This window comes from Pelodiscus sinensis, chromosome 13 (assembly GCF_052426305.1).
Source record: "Pelodiscus sinensis isolate ZL-2025 chromosome 13, ASM5242630v1, whole genome shotgun sequence".
Classification (NCBI taxonomy): Eukaryota; Metazoa; Chordata; order Testudines; family Trionychidae; genus Pelodiscus; species Pelodiscus sinensis.
The window spans coordinates 25001921-25024787 of NC_143064.1; the positions used below are offsets into that span (position 1 = coordinate 25001921).

Genomic DNA, 22867 nt, shown 5'->3' on the forward strand with positions numbered 1-22867 from the left:
TTTGGAATAACGTCAGTATATAATAACTTACGTTATTCCGAAATAACAAAGAGTACATCTACACAGCAAGCCATTATTTCTAAATAATGGCAAGCTGGAGGACTTCTTACTCTGACTCCTGTAACCCTAATTTTATGAAGAGTAAGGGAAGTCAAAGGAAAAGTGTTCTTCCTTCAACTTCCTGCTGTGTAGACAGCGCCGAAAGCTGAATTAAGGTATTTAGACTTCAGCTACGCAATTGACGTAGCTGAAGTTGCTTACCTTAATTCAACTTTTGCCCTGCTGTGTAGACGTGCCTTCACACCTGGCACTAGGAGCTTCCAAACCTCATGTAGGTGTAAGTAAAGTGACTCTGTCATATAAATTGCCATGGTGGATGACGTCTTTTCTTTGTGTGTGTACCTCTCAGAAGAACAGCAGCAGCAGTGCAGGCTTCCTTCAGGATCCTCAAAGGCTGATTTTAGTCTGAACATCTTATGAGCCTCCTGCCAACCAGGAAAGCAATTTTAGAGGGCATTTTGTGATACAGATGTATGCCCATTGCCATTGGAGTGGGACTAGGACCATTACAGTTGTTTCAGGCCACTATGTATTTAAAAAACCACTAGTTATTTAAAAAACCCTGATCTGGTCTGAGCTGCACTAAAACTGGTGATTGGTGATTTATAAGTGACATTACCAGCCCCCTGAGCCATCTTATTTTCATCATAACCCTCCAACTATACTACATATTTAAACTTTATCCCATAATTATATCAAATAACAGACTGATGATGAATATATTTTCTACATTATTATTTCCTGTAGTAGATTAACATATTGTAAACACTGAAAAGTCACTTTATTTTAGAGTTCTTTATATACAAAGTAATTTTTCATTATCCACATGAGGTCATCAAAATAATATTATGATATATAATTAAAGCAAAACAAGTATGTACATGCACATAGGCCAAGATTTGGGGTAAATTTTTCAAAAGTGTCAATGTAATTTGGGAATCTATGTCCCATTTTCAAAAGTGTCTCAGGTATTTAAGAGGCATTGGCCAAGTCTACACTGACACTTTACAACCCTATAACTTCTTGGCCCAGGGATGTGAACTCACCCCCCACCCCTGAGTGCAGGAAGTTACAGCACTGTAAAGCACCAGTGTGAACCAGGCTACAGCACTGGGACTTCCCTCCCAGAGGTGATTTACATAGTGCCCAGAACTCATACTGTGGCCACACTTTCAGTTTAAAGCACTGCTTTGGCTTAATGAAAGTCTATGGGACTCAGGAGCCTGTTTCTTTTAACAATGAGACATAGTAATTTAGGTGCTTTTGAAAAATTTACCTTTGGTGACTAAAGCTATGTGCCTAAATCCATAGGTAACTATCCAGGTAAGTAACCACACTTTCAAAAATGCTGCCACTGAAGTCAATGAGATAATGGCACTTTTGAAAATCAACCCATTTTGGTGCCTAAGTATGGATTTAGCACCTCAGCTTTAGAGATCCATTGAAAACTATTGGCCAGAGTTGTTGGGTTTTTTTGTCAAATAAAATACTGGTTTGCTTGGTCTTCCGTTAATTTGACTTTTCAAATGTTAATAGTAATATGTCTGAGAACCAGACTAAATTTAAATGAATTTAAACATTACTTGGAAGCATTAGATTAGAGTGGGCAAGATATGGCCCGCCAAGCAGTGTGTGGCCTACCCTGCTGCTAGGGTTGCCAGGTGTCCAGTTTTGAACCGGACAGTCCAGTATTTGAGCTTTCTGTTCGGGAAACAAATTGAGAAAATATAAATGAGAAAATATGAATGTCCGGTATTTTCTAAATAAGATGTAATGTAGATTGTGATGTAATGTCAAGTGTGTCCGGTATTTTTGTTGAAACCATCTGGCAACCCTACCTGCTGCTCTCCCATCCCCAGGCTAATTGGGACATGGGGATGGGACAGTGACTGGCAGCTCCCTCCCCCTGCCAGGAGCACACGTTACCTAGAGGGAGCCACCAGCCATTTTGAGCAGTGTATGACTTTGCGCACTCTCCCACTCCAAAGTCCTGATTGGACTGGGGGCGGGGGAGTGTGCAATATCTCTTCCCCCTTCCCCCCTCTCCCCTGTCAAGTGTGCACTGTGCCTAGAAAGAACCACCAGCCATTTTGAACAGTTGGCAGATCCCTCTAGATGCCACACTGCCAATTGGCCTGGGGGTGGGGGAACACGCAAAGTCTCCTCCCCCTACTAGGGGTACACGGTGCCTAGAGGGAACGGCTCTTTCCTCCTGAGGCCTTTTCCCTTCCACAGAAGACCCCACCTTTCCCAGAGGAGGGGAGAGCTGGCCTGTGACCACTACCAAAATTCACAAAGTGGCCCTCCTGCAGAAATTATTGCCCACCCCTGCATTAGATGTATCTTTATGGTTTTATTGTCTCACAAAATGCAATTGTTTCCGTAAGTATATCTAAGTTTTAAGCATTTTTCTTCCTTTACTATTTCTTTAAGAAACATAATGAACTGAAATTACTTCTCAACCACCATCAGTGAAAATGGGCCAAGATTCAAAGTTCCATTATGTTTTTCCAGAAACACTTATAGGATGATTTGAAGAGCGCATGTTTGTTCTAGTATTATTTAGCCTTGGAAGTTTTTAAAATCCCTTCCCCACCATAACTCAGCAGTCTGTAGCCACCTGGATCTAGGTATCCAGTAGCCCAAAGCATGAACTTGTTTTTCAGGGCCAAATCCTGAGCCCAGGTGCAAAGCTCAAGAAAGCAAGATTATCCCATGGAACCTACATAAGGATAAGAAGGGGGCGGAATCTTCCCTTTTAATCCAGTGACAGGGCAAAGAGCACATGAACAGTCCCTGATTTGCCCTCAGCAATGCACCATTGCCTGTGGTTTGCTTCATACAACTTTTGGCTAGTGGATCCACATAGTAGCAGAACAACTGACCACCTCTTTGTTCCTAGCCACCCTTTGCACTGCCATGGGAAGTGCCTGCTTTGTGGCACAGGGAGGGCATGGCACCCCCTTGTAGCATCCAACCAGACCCTTTGCACACAATAGTTCCATTGGCTTTGGGGTCATTCACTGTCCTTTCATAGGCCCTGGGGTTTTGGCCGTAGTTAATGGTATGTGGAGCCTATGTGCACAAGGCTGTTGTGATGCTGGGATCTCTTGCTGTCCTGTCCCCCTGTGAATGGTAGTGCTCCATGTACTGTTGGTTTATAATGTTCTTTATAAAAACTCTGAATTGCCTTACTGAGAGGCCACAACTTGCTGTAGGTTCCCATTGTGCTGCAAGCTGTTCATTGGAAGAGGAGGAGGTGGTGGTGGAAATAAGGAATTGGACATTTCCGAATGAGTCTGTGTGTTATGTACTGCAATGGGGCTTACTGAGCCAGAGTCACTCTGCATTGAGCCAAGACTGGTACCATCAAAATGAGTCATTTTCTTCTTCATTAATTTTCTTTCTTTGGCTCTGCGATTCTGAAACCAAATTTTCACCTGCAGAGGAACAAAGGAAAAGGTGTTCAAGAGCTAATGGAATTCAGTCTGATCAGTTACCTAATAACTGTCATAGGAAAAATCATAAACATGTAGGTCACTTGGGAAGGAAATAGGAACCCCATAAATAGCACAAACCCATTTCTTTAAAAAAATGTAATGTACCTTTTGATAAACTATCAGCTTCTCAGTGGTTTGAGGTTTTTTTAGTGGGTTTTTTTGGCATTTTTATATGTAACGTTTAGGATGTGTCTATAAAATTATATCTAATTTCTTATGTTACATGCATCACCGTGATAGTCAAATGCCTGAGACTGCTCTGATGTTTGGGCTGAACTGGTATCAATAGCCTCAGAGACTGGGAACATACAAATAGAGTTACAGCCACCTTTTCCCCTGCCTTGGTTGTGCACCAAGTCCTTGGTCGTGCACCAAGGCCAAATCAAAGGATCAGGCCAATTTACTTAAGGCATATTTCTCATCTCACATTCATTAGTTTTACAGAAGTATAACTCTGTTGACTTCAGTGGAGTTGGTTGTAATTTAGATCATTCTTCAATATGGAATTAGCTGTTTGTTTAGGCACACACATTTGAAAAGTGTGTTTAGAACTTAACAAAATGTCTTCAGTTCTTTCAATTTGGACAGAGAAAATAGCCTTTTTAAACTTACCTGTCAACCCCCTTTCTTATTAAAAATAATTTTCAGTGACCAATAGTCCAGTTTAACTCAAATACATCTTGTGAGCGTTAAGTATTTCTTTACACTGGGTCACAAAGAGACACAGACTGTGGTGAGCTGAGATAAGGCAAAGCAACAAAAAACTGGTGTTCTCCATAGGTGCTATGCTGAAAGAAAATTCCACATTTCTTTGTTTAGAAAAAAAAAGTTATATGGTGGCAAATCTGAAAGACATGTACTCATTTTATCTTTGCTAATGATACAAACTCTCCACCACTCCCATACTGTATAGGGGCTTGTCTAATCTACATTTAGACATCTGCAGATGATCTGTGCCAGTTGACTCAAGTTTATGGGGCTTAGTCTGTTTTCCCTTGTTGAGTTGCTCAACAACTAGTTTTCTTTTCCCCAGTCTAATCCTCTCCCTTTTCTTCCTTGCTCCCAGTCTCCACCAACCTCTCCACATCTTTCACCCCTGCTCATGGTGGCTACGTCTACACTGGCCCCTTTTCCGGAAGGGGCATGTAAATTTCAACTATCGTAGTAGGGAAATGCGCGGGGGATTTAAATATCCCCCGCGGCATTTAAATAAAAATGTCCGCCGCTTTTTTCCGGCTTTTAAAAAAGCCGGAAAAGAGCGTCTACACTGACCCCGATCCTCCGGAAAAAGCGCCCTTTTCCGGAGGCTCTTATTCCTACTTTGAATGTAGGAATAAGAGCCTCCGGAAAAGGGCGCTTTTTCCGGAGGATCGGGGTCAGTGTAGACGCTCTTTTCCGGCTTTTTTAAAAGCCGGAAAAAAGCGGCGGACATTTTTATTTAAATGCCCGGGGGATATTTAAATCCCCCGCGCATTTCCCTACTACGATAGTTGAAATTTACATGCCCCTTCCGGAAAAGGGGCCAGTGTAGACGAGCCCTACTTGTTTCTGTCTTCCCTAAACAAGAAGCCCATTTTATTCACTACACTTCTAGCAGCACTTTCAGTTGGATGTAGTATTAATTTCTTGTTCAAATACTATTCTGTATTCTGTGTGTTGCTGTGCTTAGGTAAATAATTGCTGTTTCACTTCAACAGTGAATACATTTCAGATGTGAATAAAGCAATACATCATAGATATGTGTTAAAGTTTGTAAAGCATTTTGAGATCCATTAAGGCAAAATGTGTACGTGCTCTCACTCTCTCTCTCTCTCTCCCTATTGGTCATTATCATTCATTAATGTTAATAGGTCACCAATCACATTTTTGTATTTTAATTGGCTGGAAAGAACCCTTCTCCTAGCCTTATGAGATATTTCCGAGTTTATAAGAGGATCCGTTTCTTCCAGTATCTCACAGGGTGCATGGATTTCTCTATTTCCCAGATTATCAGCACCTACTACATCAGTGGTCACCAACCAGCAGATCGGGATCTGCTGGTTGATCTTGGAGCCTCTGACAGGTGATTCTGACTGGTTTCGCTGGGAGGCTATCAAGTGCTGGCACTTCAGCTGCCTCCCTCTCCCCCCGCCCCTGATTGCCCTGCTGCTCATGCCCGGAGCCTCCTGCTTGTTGTGCAGAATGGGGGAAACAGAGGCAGGGGGGCATTGGTGGCACTCTATCCCCCTTCTCTGTACCCCATCTTCACAGAGTGAGGAGGGTGGGGCCTTGGCAAAGGGGTGAAGCAGGGGTATTTGGGTTTGAGGTAGATACAGGACTGAATTAAATTCAAAAAGTGATCTTGTTCTTAAAAAGGTTGGAGACCACTGTACTACATGATTTTACCTAAGGATGCTTTACACCATGCGGTACCTAGCATGTATATTTTCTCTCACAGGCACAATGACCTGTCCAAAAACAATCATTGTAATCACTGGTTCTAATCTGAAGTCTGTTGTGCACACAGTTTTTGTACTGGTATAGTTATTTTGGTTAGGTATGTGGGTTTTTAAAAAATAAAAAAATAACCTCTAATGTAGACATAGTTATCATGGTATAAGAGATGCCTTATACTGGTAATCTATTACCTCTTCCTGAATGGCAATAAGCTTTATGACTATAACTACATCCACAGTGTATTGGGAGTGAGGTGCTGTAACACTGTTACCATACTAGTGTAGTTAAAGTGATATACAATTTTTGTGAGTAGAGCAGGTCTAAGATACAACTGACAGAAACATGATGTCCCTGGTCTGAATATTCACAGAAAGCAAATCTTGACTTAGTATTCATGGGCATACCTAAATCCAGATATTAAGAATTTATTCATCCAATCAGGGAACAAATATATATAATGTGACCTATATGTCCAGTTAAAACAACTCAAATGTCTGATGAACAAATACTTGTAACAAATCACTTGCTAACTTGCTGCAGCTCAGTACTTAGTATGAAATTAGGTCGTGTTTCTTCACTGTCTTACACCATGGCTACGTCTACACTGGCCCCTTTTCCGGAAGGGGCATGTAAATTTCACTAGTCGTCGTAGGGAAATGCGCGGGGGATTTAAATATCCCCCGCGGCATTTAAATAAAAATGTCCGCCGCTTTTTTCCGGCTTTTAAAAATGCCGGAAAAGAGCGTCTAGACTGGCCCCGATCCTCCGGAAAAAGTGCCCTTTTCCGGAGGCTCTTATTCTTACTTCAAAGTAAAAGGGCACTTTTTCCGGAGGATCGGGGCCAGTCTAGACGCTCTTTTCCGGCATTTTTAAAAGCCGGAAAAAAGCGGCGGACATTTTTATTTAAATGCCGCGGGGGATATTTAAATCCCCCGCGCATTTCCCTACGACGACTGCTGAAATTTACATGTTCCGGAAAAGGGGCCAGTGTAGACGTAGCCCCCATGTTGTCATTTTCACTTGTGTAAGTTGAGGGCAGACTGTATGGATAATGATACAGATTGTACCTCCCTTAACTGAGACTCCCTGATCCAGCATGGATGTTCCTGGACCACAGAGCCTGGGAAGAGGGAGGTCTAGTGGTGGGGCAGAAGTTCTGTAAGGGGCACAGGCGACTCAGCTGGGAACCTAGTATGTGTGTGGGGGTGGAAGGATGGATGGCATGGCGGGGAGTTCTGGCCTCAGTGGAGCTCTCTGGCCACATCAGCCGGGGAGCTGTAACCTGGCCACGGCCATGGACCTCCAGTTCCAGCCAGCGAGCTCTGGCCCTGGCCAGGGAGCTCCATCCCCATCCCCATCCCCATCCCCATCCCTCTGCCCTGGCCGCAGAGCTCTGACCCCAGCTGCAGAGCCAGGCAGATGCAGAGCTCTGTCTGCACAGTTCTAGCTGTGGTGCTCTGGCCCCCGGAGTAACAGGGCTGGGGAGAGCCCCAGGTGGCTAAGTCAGCAGCAGCAGGGGCAGGCTGGAGCCTTTGCCAAGTGGCAGCATGGCCATGAGGGGAGGGACCTTCCTTGGTCTGGCAAATCCCCTCATTCGGGACCAGTCAGGTCCGGAGGGTGTCGGACCAGCGAGATCCAACCTATAGCCATCTTATTCGGTAGCTTTTGTATCCACTTTGCACATCACAAGGTCTTGTCATGTTTGCACACAACTTGCAAACAAAATTTGGTGAAATTGTTGAATATATTATCCAAAAGAATTATTCATAGAGCTCCATCAATAAAACTCATAATTCTGTATTTCACTGCCTAGTTTCAGTGCAATGGTAAAAGAATCTCCCAGGTATCGTGATATAGAATATATTATGTTCACTCAAGGAGTAATTATATGCATTGTTCTGTGCGTGATCCAGCTAGACTTCTTATCTCTGTGTCTTGCTTCATAGGCCAGCTGGGGTTGGATGTGTTTTAGAGCTAGAGGCCATATTTCCAGCTCGATTGGTAGGAGAAAGAAAAGGCTAGAAGCACTGCAGGGACAGTGCATAGATATTGCAAATACCTGAGTCAGAGGTATGACATTGATGGATTCCAGAGCAAACTTTATTCAGCTCTTGGCTAGAAGGATGACATTGCTAATAGAGAACCTCAAGATTAGAGGACAAAATGGAGTAAATATTGAGCGAGGAGGGAATTCTCGAATAAACATAAAGAAGAACCCAGGATAAATAAGTACCTTCCTAAATGTATTTGATCTTGCCACTTGGACTTATTGACTGTATCTAAGGATGAAATCTTAGCCCATTGAAGTAATTAGCAAAACTCCCATTAACTTCAGTGATGTCAAGATTTCACCATAGGATTTTTTTTTTCTAAAATTTCCCACCAGGGTAGAGTAGGACCCAAGGAGCTTCTTGTGTTTTAAAACCATCTCATCCATCTCATCTATTGGGTATGTCTACACTGCAAAGTTAATTTGAAATAACAGCCGTTATATTGAATTAACTTTAATAGCGTCTATACATGCAAACTGCTATTTCGAAATTAATTCAAAATAGTGGAGCACTTAATTCAAATTTGGTAAACCTCATTCTACGAAGAGTAACGCCAAATTCAAAATAGCTATTTTGAATTAAGTGCTGTGTAGACACTTAATTAAGTGCTGTGTAGACACTTAATTCGAAATAGGGGGCCTCCCTGGGGGCTTCCAGCCCTTCCCAGGGAGCCCTGGTGGCCACTCTGGGCACAACCAAGAACACTTACTCTCCTCTCCCCCAGCTCCAGAGCTGTTAAAGGGGTAGACTCTGGCCACAGTGCCTGTGCCAGCTCCAAGCCTGCCAGCCCAGAGCCAGCAGTGGCCATCGAGGCCCCTGAGCCAGTGGCCCCAAAACATGAGCCAGCAAGCCACTGGCAGCCAGCCCTCCACCACTACCCAGGAGCAGTCTGCCAGCTCCCAGGAACCTGATAGGGGCTGGAGAAGGCGAGTGCCTTCCTGGTCCAGGGTGGAGATCATGGACCTTATTCAGGTTTGGGGGGATGCCCCCAATGTCCAGGGTCTCCTCACTAGCTGGAAGAATGTGGCCGTCTATGGCAGGATAGCTGCCAGCCTGGCCACCAAAGGCTACATGCAAACCCAGGAGCAGGTTTGCATGAAAATTAAGTTGGTCTGGTGAGACCCCCAACCCTGGGCCCTGAGCTTCCCCTCCCCCTTCTTCCCCTTGCTTCCCCCTTTCAGCTTCCTCCTCCAGGTTCCCCCTCCCCTATCCCACCATCTCTCTTCCTCTCTCCCACCTCCTTTTCCCAGTTTCCCCAGAGGTCCGTGCCCCCACCAGTTTTGTTCAATAAACCCAGTTTCTATTTTTGAACATACATGTCTTTTATTTGACATCAGGAAGGGGGGCTAGGGAGGGTAAGTGGAAGGATGTGAGGGAGGAATGGAGCACGAGCCCCCGGTGGGGAGGACTGGGCTCCTCAGGGTGGATGCTCTCCTGCAGGGCCCTTCTGGATCCTGACAGCCTCCCGATGGACCCCCCCGGATGGCAGCCTGCAGCAAGTGCAGCTGGGCTGATGGCCACGACCCCACGAGGCATACCGGCATGCAAAGGGGCAGCTCTGGTTCCATGTGGCCGAGTGCTATGGTGTCCCAAGTGTGGGCACTTAGGGCACTCCAAGACAGGACTGCTTTGCTGTCTCTCATCGAGGTAGACAAGCAAGCGGGGAACCCTAAGAACTGTCTGTCCTGGGTGAGGGTAGGGTCCTTTTAAGTACGGAGCTCAGTTAGCCTCAGGCAGCGGCCCCACACACGAAATCCTAATCTGATGCCCTGCCGGCACTAGATCCGGACAGCCTTAACTTTAGTTCAGGGTCCACTCAGTGTGGATGCACTATTTCAAAATAGCAAAACACTATTTTGAAATAAGCTTTGTGTGTAGATGCGTTAATTCGAATTAGTTTAATTCGAATTAACGATTTCAAATTAAGTTAACTCGAATTAACGCTGTAGTGTAGACGTACCCATTCAAAGTAGGTCTTAAAAATATTGTGCTTAAAGAGTTGACAAGACATCCTGCCAACTGCTAATGTCTTGCCCACACTAACACTAGCACCAATGCTGCTGCTGGTACAGCTGAGTCTATGTTAGCAACGGTGGAAAATGTAGAAATAATGTCATAGTGGGAGGGAGGGTAGTGGAGTACATTGCAAACAGTCATGCCACATTTTTTAGTGCTTAGAGACATTAGGATACTTGTGTTTTTAACCAGTCTTGTCATCTCCTGAACAACAATAACAATGCATGGGAAATCTGAGCATGAGAGCCATACTCTACCTGTCTCTCAGAAAGTCTTAGATTTGCTGCAAGTTCAGACTTCCTCCTAATTGTAATGTATCTGTTGTAATGAAATTCCTTCTCCAGTTCTAACCTCTGATGATCTGTGTAAACCACACGGTATTTCTCTCTTGTTCTTGTTTTACCTGTTTCAAAAGAAAAAAGACATAGCTTCAAGCGAGAGTTTTTAATTTTAATAGCATAAAATACCTTCCTTTACATTTGAAAAATATTCTTCAAAGTTCTGGGACTGATTCTTCTCTCACTTACTCCAGGATAAATCCATTGATTCCAGCGGAGTTAGTGTTGATTTACACCTCATGTAAATTTGGCCCATAGACTTTTGTTCCTAAGTAAACAGAGGACTGATGTACCCTGAGATTTCTTTATCAACACAATATTATTTTGAGGAAGAAGGACGGTTTTGTGGTTATGGACTGGTAGTTAGGAAATCTGAGTTCTATTCGTCTCTGTGACACAAACCTCTTCTGTGGTCTTATGTAACTCACAAAATGTCTCTGTTGCTTGGTTTCTCTAAATAGAGATGAAACCTGCCTCAAATGGGGATTATCAGACTTCTTTTGCTGTCTATAAAGCATACTGTCTTTCTAGCACTCTTGATGCTTTAAAAACTATAATGATAATGATTTATACATGCAGGCTGTGTCTACACTGGCCGTTTGAATTTCCGCAAGAACACTGATGATCTCATGTAAGATCGTCAGTGTTCTTGCGGAAATACTGTGCTGCTCCAGTTCAGGCAAAAGCTCTCTTGCGCAAATCATTTGCGCAAGAGGGCCAGTGTAAACAGCACAGTGCTGTTTTCCGCAAAAAAGCCCCGATCGCGAAAATGTCGATCAGGGCTTTTTTGCGGAAAACTGCGTCTAGATTGGCCACAGACGCTTTTCCGCAAAAAGTGCTTTTGCGGAAAAGCATCCTGCCAATCTACATACGATTTTTCCGAAAATGCTTTTAACGGAAAACTTTTCAGTTAAAAGTATTTTCGGAAAATCATGCCAGTGTAGACGTAGCCGCAGAGTTCTATTACCTATAATTTGATAGGCAGCTTTTTCACTTCTGTGTTAAGAAGTGCAAACTATTTATACCTAAATATCAGGGCAAGGAATGAAAATATGAAAGATTTTCAGTAGAAAATAAGTAGAAAATGAGAGAATGCTTGCTGTAGAACATGTCCGAGTTGTAGCATTCATTCTTTTATTAATACTCATTACATCATTTTAAGTTTGGTCTATGATACAGCTGAACAGGGGATTGTTAAAAAGTACATGTGAATGTCAGCGGCTATTGAGGAGAGATCCAGATAGCTGGAATTTCTGGCCACGACACTGCAACTTTATTAATTCTGTCAGGATGACTTCTCAGGACAATCAGTCCTAGTACCAGGGGTACCAGGGATATTGAGGAGAACCATATAGATCCATGATGTCCAACCAGTTCCGAAGCAGTAGCTACTATAGTGGCTACTGCTATAGCAAACTAGCCATACTCAAGTGGCCAAATAGCACATTGTTCAATCCAACTAGCCACATTCAACTGGCTAAATACCACATGTGGCTAGTGTGTTGGACACCATGGATATAGATGCTCTCTTTGTTATCTCCCTCTCCTCCCCTTGGTCAATGCTTATATCCAATCAGAGCATCACAGCCCTAAGGATTAACAGCAGTTTAAATTCAAGGCCTTATCAGACTCTGCATTACTCCAGTACTACTGAGTTGCTTAAAACTAAGGTCCTTTTTGAACCTGCATTACCCTCAAGGTCTATTATGGCCTATAATCCAGAGGAACCTTCTCCCTGGCCTATTAGGATGGCTTATATTTACCCACAAATTCTCTCCTTGAGAGAGATTCTCAGGGAAAAGGGGGACTTCCTGAAAACCACACAAAGGCTGCAACTTTATTAATTCCATTACAAAACAGCTAGTCCTACAGCAGTAAAAAGAGAGAAGGCTCCCTTTGACATTTCTCCTCCCCCTTTGTTGATGCTGAAGTGCATCAACATCAACATCATGATCCCACCATGCTACTCTGCCTATGGTTATGTATGATATCTGATCTGACCAACATGACAAACTTGATTTTTTCTGGAATGTCTGTTTTCCAGGTTTGAAGAATAGAAGGTCTTATTCTCTGAATGTGGTCTCTTATCCTGCATGATACATATAGTTCAGCCTTGTGCAAACAAAATATGTTAATAATGGACTTTAAGTGATCTGGACATTTCTCATCAAATCTGTATAATTTGGAACCAGGCCTAACCAAATATTTTTGTCCATGTTCCTATGTATTATTCATGTTTGCTTGTTTGCTTAAGAAACATTTTGTCCAAAGCCAAGAATACTTTCAACCAAGTCTGATACCTTACCCACAATAGATTCCCACTGATTCAGTTTAATTTCCATTGTGGTAAATGTGTAATAATTGCACTGAAGCCAAAGTAGATAACACAAGTGTTATGCTAGAATTATGGAAGAGTCAACCCAATTATGCTACCTGTAGTCAAATTAGCTGTAATGTCCAAAATGCTACTGACAAATTTTAAACAGGTCCTGAAAAACAGTAATTATCTTCAGCCTACATAGATTTCTTTTCATTCACTGGAAGTGTAAAAATGTTTGTTTAAACATGATCACCTATGGTGCTTTAATGCCTTACTTGATACAGTATTTTTAAACTTCTTTTGATCTTTCTAGCCTGTGTTTTTGTTTAGTTTTTTCCCCTTTGAATGTGAATTTGGGGTCATTCTGTGGAACAAAATGCCTAAAATGTTTTACTAAAGTCTCCATTGTGGTGTTAAGATGAAGTACACAAAAAAGCTGCAAGGTAATCTTATCATGAACCCTATTCATGTTCAGAAGCCTTAAACAAATATCAGATCCCCTTTTATCTCCAAAAAAACAGGGAATAAAGCCAAAGAAACACCTCTCTGTTTCTAATTGTAAGTATTAAACTCTGATTATCCTTCAGGAAGAATTATTCATTGCTTTTAAAACTGAAATAGATGCTAAATATATTTGTAGAACTTAACACTTATTTATCTATATATTTCTTGCTTGTTTCCTACCATGCAAATAGACTTCTCTTTCTTTTTAAATATAATAGCCCTTCATGATTTCTTTATTGAAAGCAGCAGGAATTTACAAATCTAGTTGAGAACAGGTTTTTTTTTTTTTTTAAAGTAAAAATAAGAGCAAAATTCTCCATGATTTGCCTGTTGTTTCTCTGAACTTAAATTTTCTGCTTTTCCTATGCGTTCAGAATCGAATGCATGTATCAGCTTCACCCTGCTCGGTGCATCTAAGAAGAAAATGTTTATTGTCCATTTAAGCCAATATGACTCTTCCCCAATGCTTTTACTAAGTACTGGGTCAAATCCCTTTACGTACACAGCATTTTATATTGAGAATGAAAGAGTACATTTTTTATGAATTTGCCAAAGCTAAACTAAAACAAATTCCCCAAACCAAAAGGCAACCTCAAACCATTTGTCAGCTTATGAAAGCTCTGTAATTCCATTCATTCAATTTAAAGTCATATCTCTGATGCTTTCTGGGCCAAATCCTGAGTCACCTGCTAGGGCTTTATGCAGCCAAAATCCAGTGATTTAGAGGGAAATTACCTAAGTAAATCTGAGCAAGGATCTAAGGATATAACTAATAAACAGCGAAGAAGATGCTGTTGGCTTTTTAAATAAATACAATTTCCCCTTCTAAAGCTGAAAAGGAAACTTTAGATCCAACCCTCCTCATTTTTGTTCTCTTGTGGGACTCTGTCAGGGAATTGAACGTGTTTACTTGATCTAATAACCTATATTGACTGTGCACTCCTAGCACCCTAGAACCTTAGTCTGGTTCTGAAAAGTAACTTAAGTACAGTGAAGTTTGTTTGATATTCATATTACAAATAGTGATTATTTGAAAATGCCTTTTGGAGAAATGGAACTCACCTGACACATATGACTGAAACTGCACCTTGCAAAAAGGTTTTTAACTATTCCAGGGAAGGAATCCTAGTTACTCTAGCAATTTTTCTGACTCAGACCAGGATCTGGGAGGGGGGAAAGGGAAGAGTTTTCCCATTGGTCATAAAATTCACAGAGCATTTCTTCTGAAGACAATAAAGCTAGTAGAAGGCCTCTTTATTTGCTGTGAAAATCATCACCCTTTCCGGCAATATAACTCCTGAAGAAAAGAAGAAGGAAGAGACAGGGCTGCATATCAAAGCAAAGAGAAGTGTTAAAAGGGTCTGTTGCTTCAATATGACAGATAGGCCTCAAAACCCAAGACAATGTAGCCAAGAGAAGAAAAAAAAAATACTCTCAGACCTCACAACTAGTTTACAAAGCAAAATAAATTAGCATTAGAACTGGTCCTGGCCCCTTTTTCATTGCCTCCTCTCAGCTGTTTAAAGCTTCTGTCCTATGTGAGCTAACATCCTTCATTAAAAAAATCTAGCATCTACCTATGTCTCTTAAGAGAGCTAAGCTAGATACTGCTGAACAGCTTAATTATATGGGGTTATATTCTGGTCTCAGTTAATATGTGCAACTTTGTGTCAGAGGGGGATAATGTGTGTACTTAATTACATGTGAGCTCCTGAAAGTAGTAGAATAGATAACACATTGTGGCACAAAAATATGTTCAAGAAACACAATTCATATATGGATTTCTATGTAACCCCCACTATTTGGGGATGATTGAATTAGAAGTATTAGTTTGGTCCATTGCAAAGATGGGGGCATTTTCAAAATTCAAATCCAAATATGGGTTTGATTTTGCTTGCCTTAAATCCATGCTTTTGCTTTAAGGCCATCTCTAAATATGCCTGAGGTTACTTTATTGAGTAGTGCTAGAAAAGGCCAAACTCACCTTTTGAGTAACTTCATAGTTATGAAGCCAAAACAATTTTGAATGATTAAAGATAAAGAATACTTTTCTCCATTTTGTATACGACCTTCTATAATAGTTAACCAGGGTCAGTATTTTTTCATTTCATTACAATGGCCAGATCTTCATATATCTGCAACAGCAACTTTACTTCCATAAGAAGTCCCATTGAGTTGAATGGGAATACTCATATGATATAAGTAAAAGGCTTGTGGATAAATGTTTTCAAGACCTTATCCCACTTTTGCAAAGTCTAAACAAATGCTGTCTCAGTTCTGCATGGTGGGTTTTGATGCTAATAATTTTTTCTTATTGCATGTGCTCATATAGATCCATGCCTGGAAGAAGAAGAGCAGCATACTCATGTCAAGATCCACAACAAGACTACAAATGCAGAATTTTGCTTTATGATTGGCTGACTTTTGTCTCACCTGTAATACCTGGATTTTCAACTTTGGAGCTATTTTGTTGATTAATACTAAAACTATGGACCAACTGTTCTCATTTAAGCCAGTAATAAACTTGAAGATACAGTACTAAGGTAAGCCAAATTAAATCAGTTGAATATGGAGTAGAATTGCTTTCCATGTTTTCCCCCTTCCATCTGTTGAATGAGTGGATTCCCTACCCAGTATTTTGATTTTTGGATATCAGAAGTATACACGTTGTTTGTTTGAAGGTGTGAGTAGATTTCTAACTGGTCAGATCAGAAGAACAAGAGATGAATTGAAAGCCAAGGGAGCAAGAGATGAATTGAAATGCCGACAACTATTATAGCTATGTTGGTTTTTTCTCACATATTCTTTAAGCATTCAGCACTTTGCAAGACTGGGCATTTAGAAAGAATGGAATTCTTTCCCACAGTATTTTTTTCTTTCTAAAAATGTAAGGAATGGGATTTCTACGCTCTTAAAAGGTTAGCTAATCTGTTGGTAATGCATGTGCCAATGAATCCCTCAACATCAGAAAATGTAGCCTGTGTCTTAAGAAGAAAGCAGTCATTAACAAGAAAGATATGGGAGTCTTCATGTGCAGGAAATTGCCAACATTGCCCATAATCAAAGTTTTCTTCCTCCCTCTTCTTTACTCTATCAGAAACCCTTTTTAACTCCTTTCTATTTAACATCAGGTCTTCTACCCTCCAGCTTTGTGCAGAAATTCACACTATTGGTGAAATTATTGGAAAGGAAAGTTTTCACCAGTGTCACAGAAATACTTTTTTTGGATATGGTTTCACTGCAAATTAGTTGCTATTTTCTCTCAAAAACAAAAGTGACCTTTCTTCCGCCTCTGTGAAAATGGCAAAATATCTCCATAGAAGTAGTGAAGCCAACATGTTGATATTTGTAATGTTCTTCAAGGAGGGATTTTCTCTCACCTTGCATCAAAAATTGATTCTTAATCCTAATTGTGAATACTTTTGAAAATATGGGGGAGTTTCCATGTTTTTGTCACAAAGAATCCTTGTGATAGTTGGCAAGGCTTTATTCTGTGCTCGGAGTGGTAATTTTTTGGAGGTCAGCAGGATAAGCGAGAGGAATCTTGTTCCAGCTATGCCATTGGATACAAATATTGAATAATATTCAGCATTTTTTCCTTGGAATTGATCTTGAGTCTTTTATTAAAGTCTAACACATTTTGCCTTCTTCTATATGCTCAACACCTTCATCAGTGCAAAGACTAAGCTCTTAGTCCTGCACGCACTGCAGTCAATGGAAAAGTTGGAATTGACACTAGTGAGTGCTGGCTCAGAATCAAATCGCTCCCATTCTAAAGCTGGTAGGAGAGGGCATTACAAATCAAAATGAAGCACATCTCTAGCTTGAGAATGATGGACCACAGTCAAATTGTATCTCCCCTTTGGCAATTCATTCTAATATCACAAGACTTATAGGCTGTCCCCTGATATTAAATAATAAAACCAGACTTTCCACTAGTGTAGAAGAGTTTGATTTACTTGACTTTACACCAGCAGAGAATCAGGTATTAATATTACTTAAAAAAACTGCTTAAGGTAGTATATTTCAGTGCTTTTTTTTCTTTCCACGACCATACTAATGGCAGGAACAAAGAACAAAAGGTGGAAAGACCATCAGGGGATCAGAGAAGAGTAGAGAATAGGTTAAACATTGTCTTTCAACATTTATCAGGTCATGAGTCCAGAAAACAATAAGGAAAACCCACCACAAAATCACTGTAGGGCCCACGCTTGAAGCCCTTACTAACATGTATGGACTGCTTATGAGTGATCATAATGCAAGTAGATCTGTTGACTTCAAAGGATGTTACTAACAGGAGTAATTCTTGTAGGACTGCAAAGTCATCTTTCAAAAATCATCTTGCTTTAATATTTGTCTCCATAATGAAATTGTATTGTTATAGAAGATAGTGTGTCATAGGATTTAAACAGCAAATAGTAATGCATTCATCTGATTCATTTCTTCCACTGATGAGGGACTGTAGGTACATCTGAGCCTCAGGTTTTCCATCTGTAAAATAGGGATAATATGCTTACCTACTTCACAGAGTGTTAGATGGCTAATTAAACAATGGACCTGATCCTGCAGTTCTGGATAGGCAATACTCTTGAAATCAGTTGTGCTTTTAGCCTAGAGAAACAGCAGGATTAGGATCAGTGTTTGTAAAAGGACTTGAGGGTGTAAACTGTAACAGATTCGATCCTACAAAGTGCTGAGCTCTATGATCCAATCCAGTAAAGCACTTGTAAATGTGTAACCAGACTACTGATGTACTCAAGGGCTGCGTCTAGACTGGCATGATTTTGCGGAAATACTTTTAACGGAAAAGTTTTTCCGTCAAAAGTATTTCCGCAAAAGTGTGTCTAGATTGGCATGGATGCTTTTGAGCAAAAAGTGCTTTTGCACAAAAGCATCCGTGGCCAGGCTAGATGCGATTTTGCGCAAGAAAACCCCGATTGCCATTTTAGCCATTGGGGCTTTTTTGCACAAAACAGTTCTTCCCTGTCTACACTGGCCCTCTTTTACAAGTATTCTTGCGCAAGAGGGCTTTTCCCCAAGCGGAAGTGTGAAACTATTTGCGCAAGAAGCACTGATTTTGTACATTACAAATCAGTGCTCTTGCGCAAATTCAAGCGGCCAGTGTAGACAGCTGGCAAGTTTTTGCGCAAAAGCTACTGCTTTTGTGCAAAATCTTGCCAGTCTAAATGCACCCAAGGTGAATAGGAACACTCATACTCAAAATTAAGCACAAGCTAAAGTGTTTTTATTGAATTAGAGCCTATGATCTTTGAGTGCTGCTGTTGTTAATTTTAATCCTGATGGAAAACTGGGAAAAATCTGCTCTTCTGAAAAGAAAGACAAGAAGAAACAGAATTAGGACTAGAACCAAGGCCTCACTTACAAATGTTTTGTATCTGAGCTAAATTTTCCTGTCTTAAAAATACCTAGTAAAGGGACGAGGGGGCAGGGGGAAAAGCTTTTATTTTGATATTATTGTTCAAACTGAAGGAAATCTTTGATGACAACTTGATCCAATACACCAGTGGTCCCCAACGCGGTTCCCGCGGGCGCCATAGCGCCCGCAGGGGCATTTGTAGGCGCCCGCCAACAACCCAGGCTGGCCCTGCCCCCGGCGCACTGGAGGCGCCGGCCCCAGGCGCGCGACACTCACCGGCGCCTGGTGCGCGGCGCTCGGGCGGCCCCAGGCCCGGGGCACATGCGGGCACGCGGCGCCGGTGCCGGCCCCAGGCACGCAGCTCGGGCGGCGGTGCCAGCCCCGGGCCCACGGCACAAGGGGCTCTGGTGGCCCCGGCCCTGGCATGCCCCAGGACGCACGGCCCCGCCCCCGGGCACCCGGCGCGAGTGTGGCCCCGCCCCCGGGTGCCCAGGAGCCCGTAAAGGTTGGGGACCACTGCAATACACTATAGTCAATAGAAAGACTCCCACTGAATATCAGTGGCAGTTAGATCCCCATAAGCATTTAGGCCCAGATCCTCAAAGATATTTAGGTACCTAACTCCCACTTATTTAATGGGTATTATACTTCTAAATACTTTTTGAGGATTTGAGCCTTGGATAATAATTGTATCTTTGCAGGGTCTAATGCTGCAAGGTGCTGAACACATTTTAATGCTATTAAGCACATAAAAGTTGAGGATGCTCGGTGGCTTGTAGCACCAGGTAGCGAAGGGTGGAAAAGTGTTAGCACTTAGCTTTGGTGCCCCACGCCTCAGATGAGTATCTGCACCTTGTAAGATGGAGCTGGCAGGATGAATGTGAAAGAGCTTAAGGTTTGTTAATTAGATGCATGGTCTAAATGTTATTGTTTGTTATATATAATACAGGAGCCACAGTATGTTAGAGTCTGCATATCCAGATAAGGAGTAGTCTAAGAAGACAGGAATAAAAATGTAGGTGGGATTTAGGGGAAGAGAGGAAAAGCATGGTTTGGTCTGGTGTTCCACGATTCTGGATGGGGTAGAGTAAAATGGGATTATTCTATTTGAAATAGGTTTTCCCACCATCTAGTGTGTTTGGTCCAACTCTCTGTAGCTCTGTATCTTTGATAGCATTTCTTAGATTCTCACAGGGGCTTCCGGCAGCCTGGGTTGTTACTTTGGGACACAGTATTACTAGGTTTGAGCCCCTACACTGAAAACACTTATGAGTAGTGTAATCTCATTGCTTTCATTGGGACTATTTACAAATAGGATACACTATCCCTAGGCATGATTGCAAGATTAGGTCTCGGGTTTGCATTTTTGTTGGGGAAGGGTAAAAAAATATGACTTTGAAAAAAACCTGGTGTGTATATTTATATTTAATGGTTGAATGGTAATATCCTTACTCACCCAGAATAGTACACTACTCCATAAATTGTCCCATTGATTTCATTGGGATTACTCATGGCATTAGACACTGTTCAGCATTAATAAGAGCATCACAGTCTGACTTTAGGAAATCTGGTGCACAACTTTAATGTAGGATTTTCTATATTTCTTTTTAAGTGGTGATTGCTGAACATTGTTTACAGTGTGTAGGGCAGAGATTAGGAAAGAAGAAAAGGAAATTTCCTGAACTGCAACTGTGCAAAAGAGCGCTAGAGGTACTGAGCGTCCTTGACTCCCACTGAGGTCAGTGGGAGCCAACAGTGCTCAGCACTTCACAGGATTAGGTGCCTTTACAATTAACTTTTCCTTAGTTCTTTTCAGGCAACCTTTCTGCTTCATTTCAGTCTTTTTCTCTTGTGACTCCATTTTAATGTTACATATATTTAATTGTCAAATCATGTCTCATTCTATCTTCAAACAGAAGCTATTCTCAAGGCTTCATGACTTACTTTTAGGTGTTAGATGGTAAATTCAGCCTATTGCTTTTCCTTGCTCACTATTGTAAATCAGAAATTGACCTGTCAAGGTATTTGACTAGATGCATAACCATGGATATCTATATTCATGTCTTTTCTAAGACAGGTAGTCCTATAAAGTGAAGCAAGCCCTTTTCATCCACTCTTATTTATTCACTTTTGAAATGCTAATTTTTTTAAAGGGGCTGTGGTATTGACTCTGTGCTGGGGGCATGATACTGCAGACCTTATTGATTCTAATGGGTCTGAGTAAGGTTTGCAAGGTTGGAGTGGGCACTTCTATTATAATCCCCTTTTCCAAATATATGCCCCTTTTCCAAATACATCGGTTTCACCCGCATTTTTTTTTTGCTTACTGTGACACCAGAAGAAAATTAATATGGAAAGTTACAAAAAATGCTTTTAAAACACTTGTGATTGCTAGGATTCTCAGTAAAATCATAGTTTTAAGAATCCCAGCTACACCATTTCCTATTTTACCACAAATGGAGTAACTTCCCTGCATTGATCAGTTTTTTACTATCCACAAAGGTTGCTTCCCATTTGCCCTAATATGAAAACTTAGTATGACAATGTAATAAATCAGCATGTGTTAAAGACATCATTCAAGAGCTAATCAATATTTAATTGATAGTAAGAGAACCCATCAAAATGTTCATGATTTTTCTTCTAACTGGATACTTCCCAGCTTTTCTTAAGAACTAGAAACTGGGCAAAAATATGCGAAAGCTCTTAGAATAAATCTCAGCACTCACATACCTGTGGAAGTGGATTGCACTGTTTTCCTCATCCATTCATAAGAGCTGTGCCTTTGACTGTGGGGAGAGATTTGCTCTGTGTTAATTGTACCTACAGGAGGTAAACCCCCAGATCCAGCAGGATTCAGGGAACTGTAATCAGTAGAGCTGTAAGAGACCTGCCCAGGAGACGAGCCATTGATTTGTGCAGCAGTAACTGTGCTGGAGGGTCCTGGGCCATAAGTATTCCAATCCTCCCTTTGCGTGCTGTAGTGAGTTCCCCAAGCTCCTGAAGACTGTCCTTGGTTGTCCATGCTTGGCACATGATGATATCCCATGTAATCTGAATAGGACGGAGTGGAGACAAAGTTTTGCACTGGTAGGTTGTTGTTGTTGTTGTTGTTGCTGCACCTTACGGATCCTGGATACATGCTGGTTTCTTTATCCAAAAGATAACTCACATACATGATGCTTATAGCCTGGCTTTGTCTTGCCAGGACATTCTGCTCCTCACAGTGTTTGTTTGATCTCTTCCTCCCCTCCTCTTTTCCCCCCCTCTCTTTTCTAGCCTCAACTGGCTGTATAAATGACTCACGCTAGCCCTGATGTCTCTTTACTACACACGATTAACAATGGTGTTACCAGGTGCTGGTAGTAACAGTTTACTAAGGTCCTGCCTGATGTCACAGATAACTGCCTGCCCCAAAATTACATTTGCATTCAAATGAAGGGCTGACCATCCAGGCAGCCCCACCTTGCTGCTAGATCTGGTGCTTCCTTTCTCACAGATCTTTTATGTATCCATCCTGGTCCCATCCCCTTTTATGCACTCTGACCTGCCTTGGTCTTGAAGCCACGTTGCACACATAATTAATCTAATACTTTCTTAGAAAGCTCAAGAAATAAGCTGGTTGACCACTAAGTGTCTTTTAAAACATTTTCATGTGAGTTCACTGAAAAGCACAGGAAAATAGGGGTAAGGAAATGCTCGCCAGTATTGTTATTTGCTTCATGCCTATAGTATGCTTGGTATTATACACAACACAGGGGAAGACAGGTCCATACCATAAGGAGCTCACAAACAGAATTAGAGTTGAGGCTTGAAGGTTATGTCTACACTAGCATGCCTACAGGCGCACAGCTGTACCAGTGCAGCTGCACTGCTGTAAGATCTGTCTTGTAGCTTCTATGCCGATGAGAAAGAGCCCTCCTGTTGACATAATTAAACCACTCCCAATGAGAAGCCACTGACATAGTGCTGTGCTCACTCTCACTTGTGCTGACAATACTTGTATCACTCAGGAGTGTGTGTGGGGGGTGGAATGGGGGCAGTTCACACCCATGAGTGACGTAAGTTTTGCTGATATAAGTGGTAGTGTAGAAAGGGCCTAAGTTTTATTTGTCTAAAACCAGATATCAGTCAGTTAAATGGTTTTTGCTCTGGTAAAGAGCCTGAAAGTCAATGTAAAAAAAATCTCTCTTATGAAATCTAAGGGCTACATTGTACAGCACTTACTCAGAGGGCTTGCAGTTACATAAGTGGTCTCATTGACTTCA

At 41.7% G+C, this 22867-nt stretch overlaps 1 protein-coding gene and 1 long non-coding RNA gene across 2 annotated transcripts in view; one reads left to right on the forward strand and one right to left on the reverse strand.

The window, feature by feature from the left end:
• The window catches only part of LOC142831227 (uncharacterized), a 46329-nt gene extending 29886 nt beyond the window's left edge, over positions 1-16443 (forward strand). The window contains exon 4 of the long non-coding RNA XR_012906896.2: positions 15558-16443. This is a non-coding gene — a long non-coding RNA (uncharacterized LOC142831227). The remainder of the gene's footprint in view (positions 1-15557) is intronic.
• Positions 862-22060, reverse strand: LOC102447047 (homeobox protein CDX-4-like). Its single transcript, XM_006136169.5, has 3 exons — positions 21333-22060; positions 10321-10466; positions 862-3500 (listed from the first exon to the last, which is right to left on the reverse strand). The coding sequence occupies exons 1-3, from the start codon at positions 21775-21777 to the stop codon at positions 3252-3254; spliced, it is 840 nt and encodes a 279-aa protein (XP_006136231.2). The 5' UTR covers positions 21778-22060; the 3' UTR covers positions 862-3251.
• Between the last annotated feature and the right edge of the window lie 807 nt (positions 22061-22867).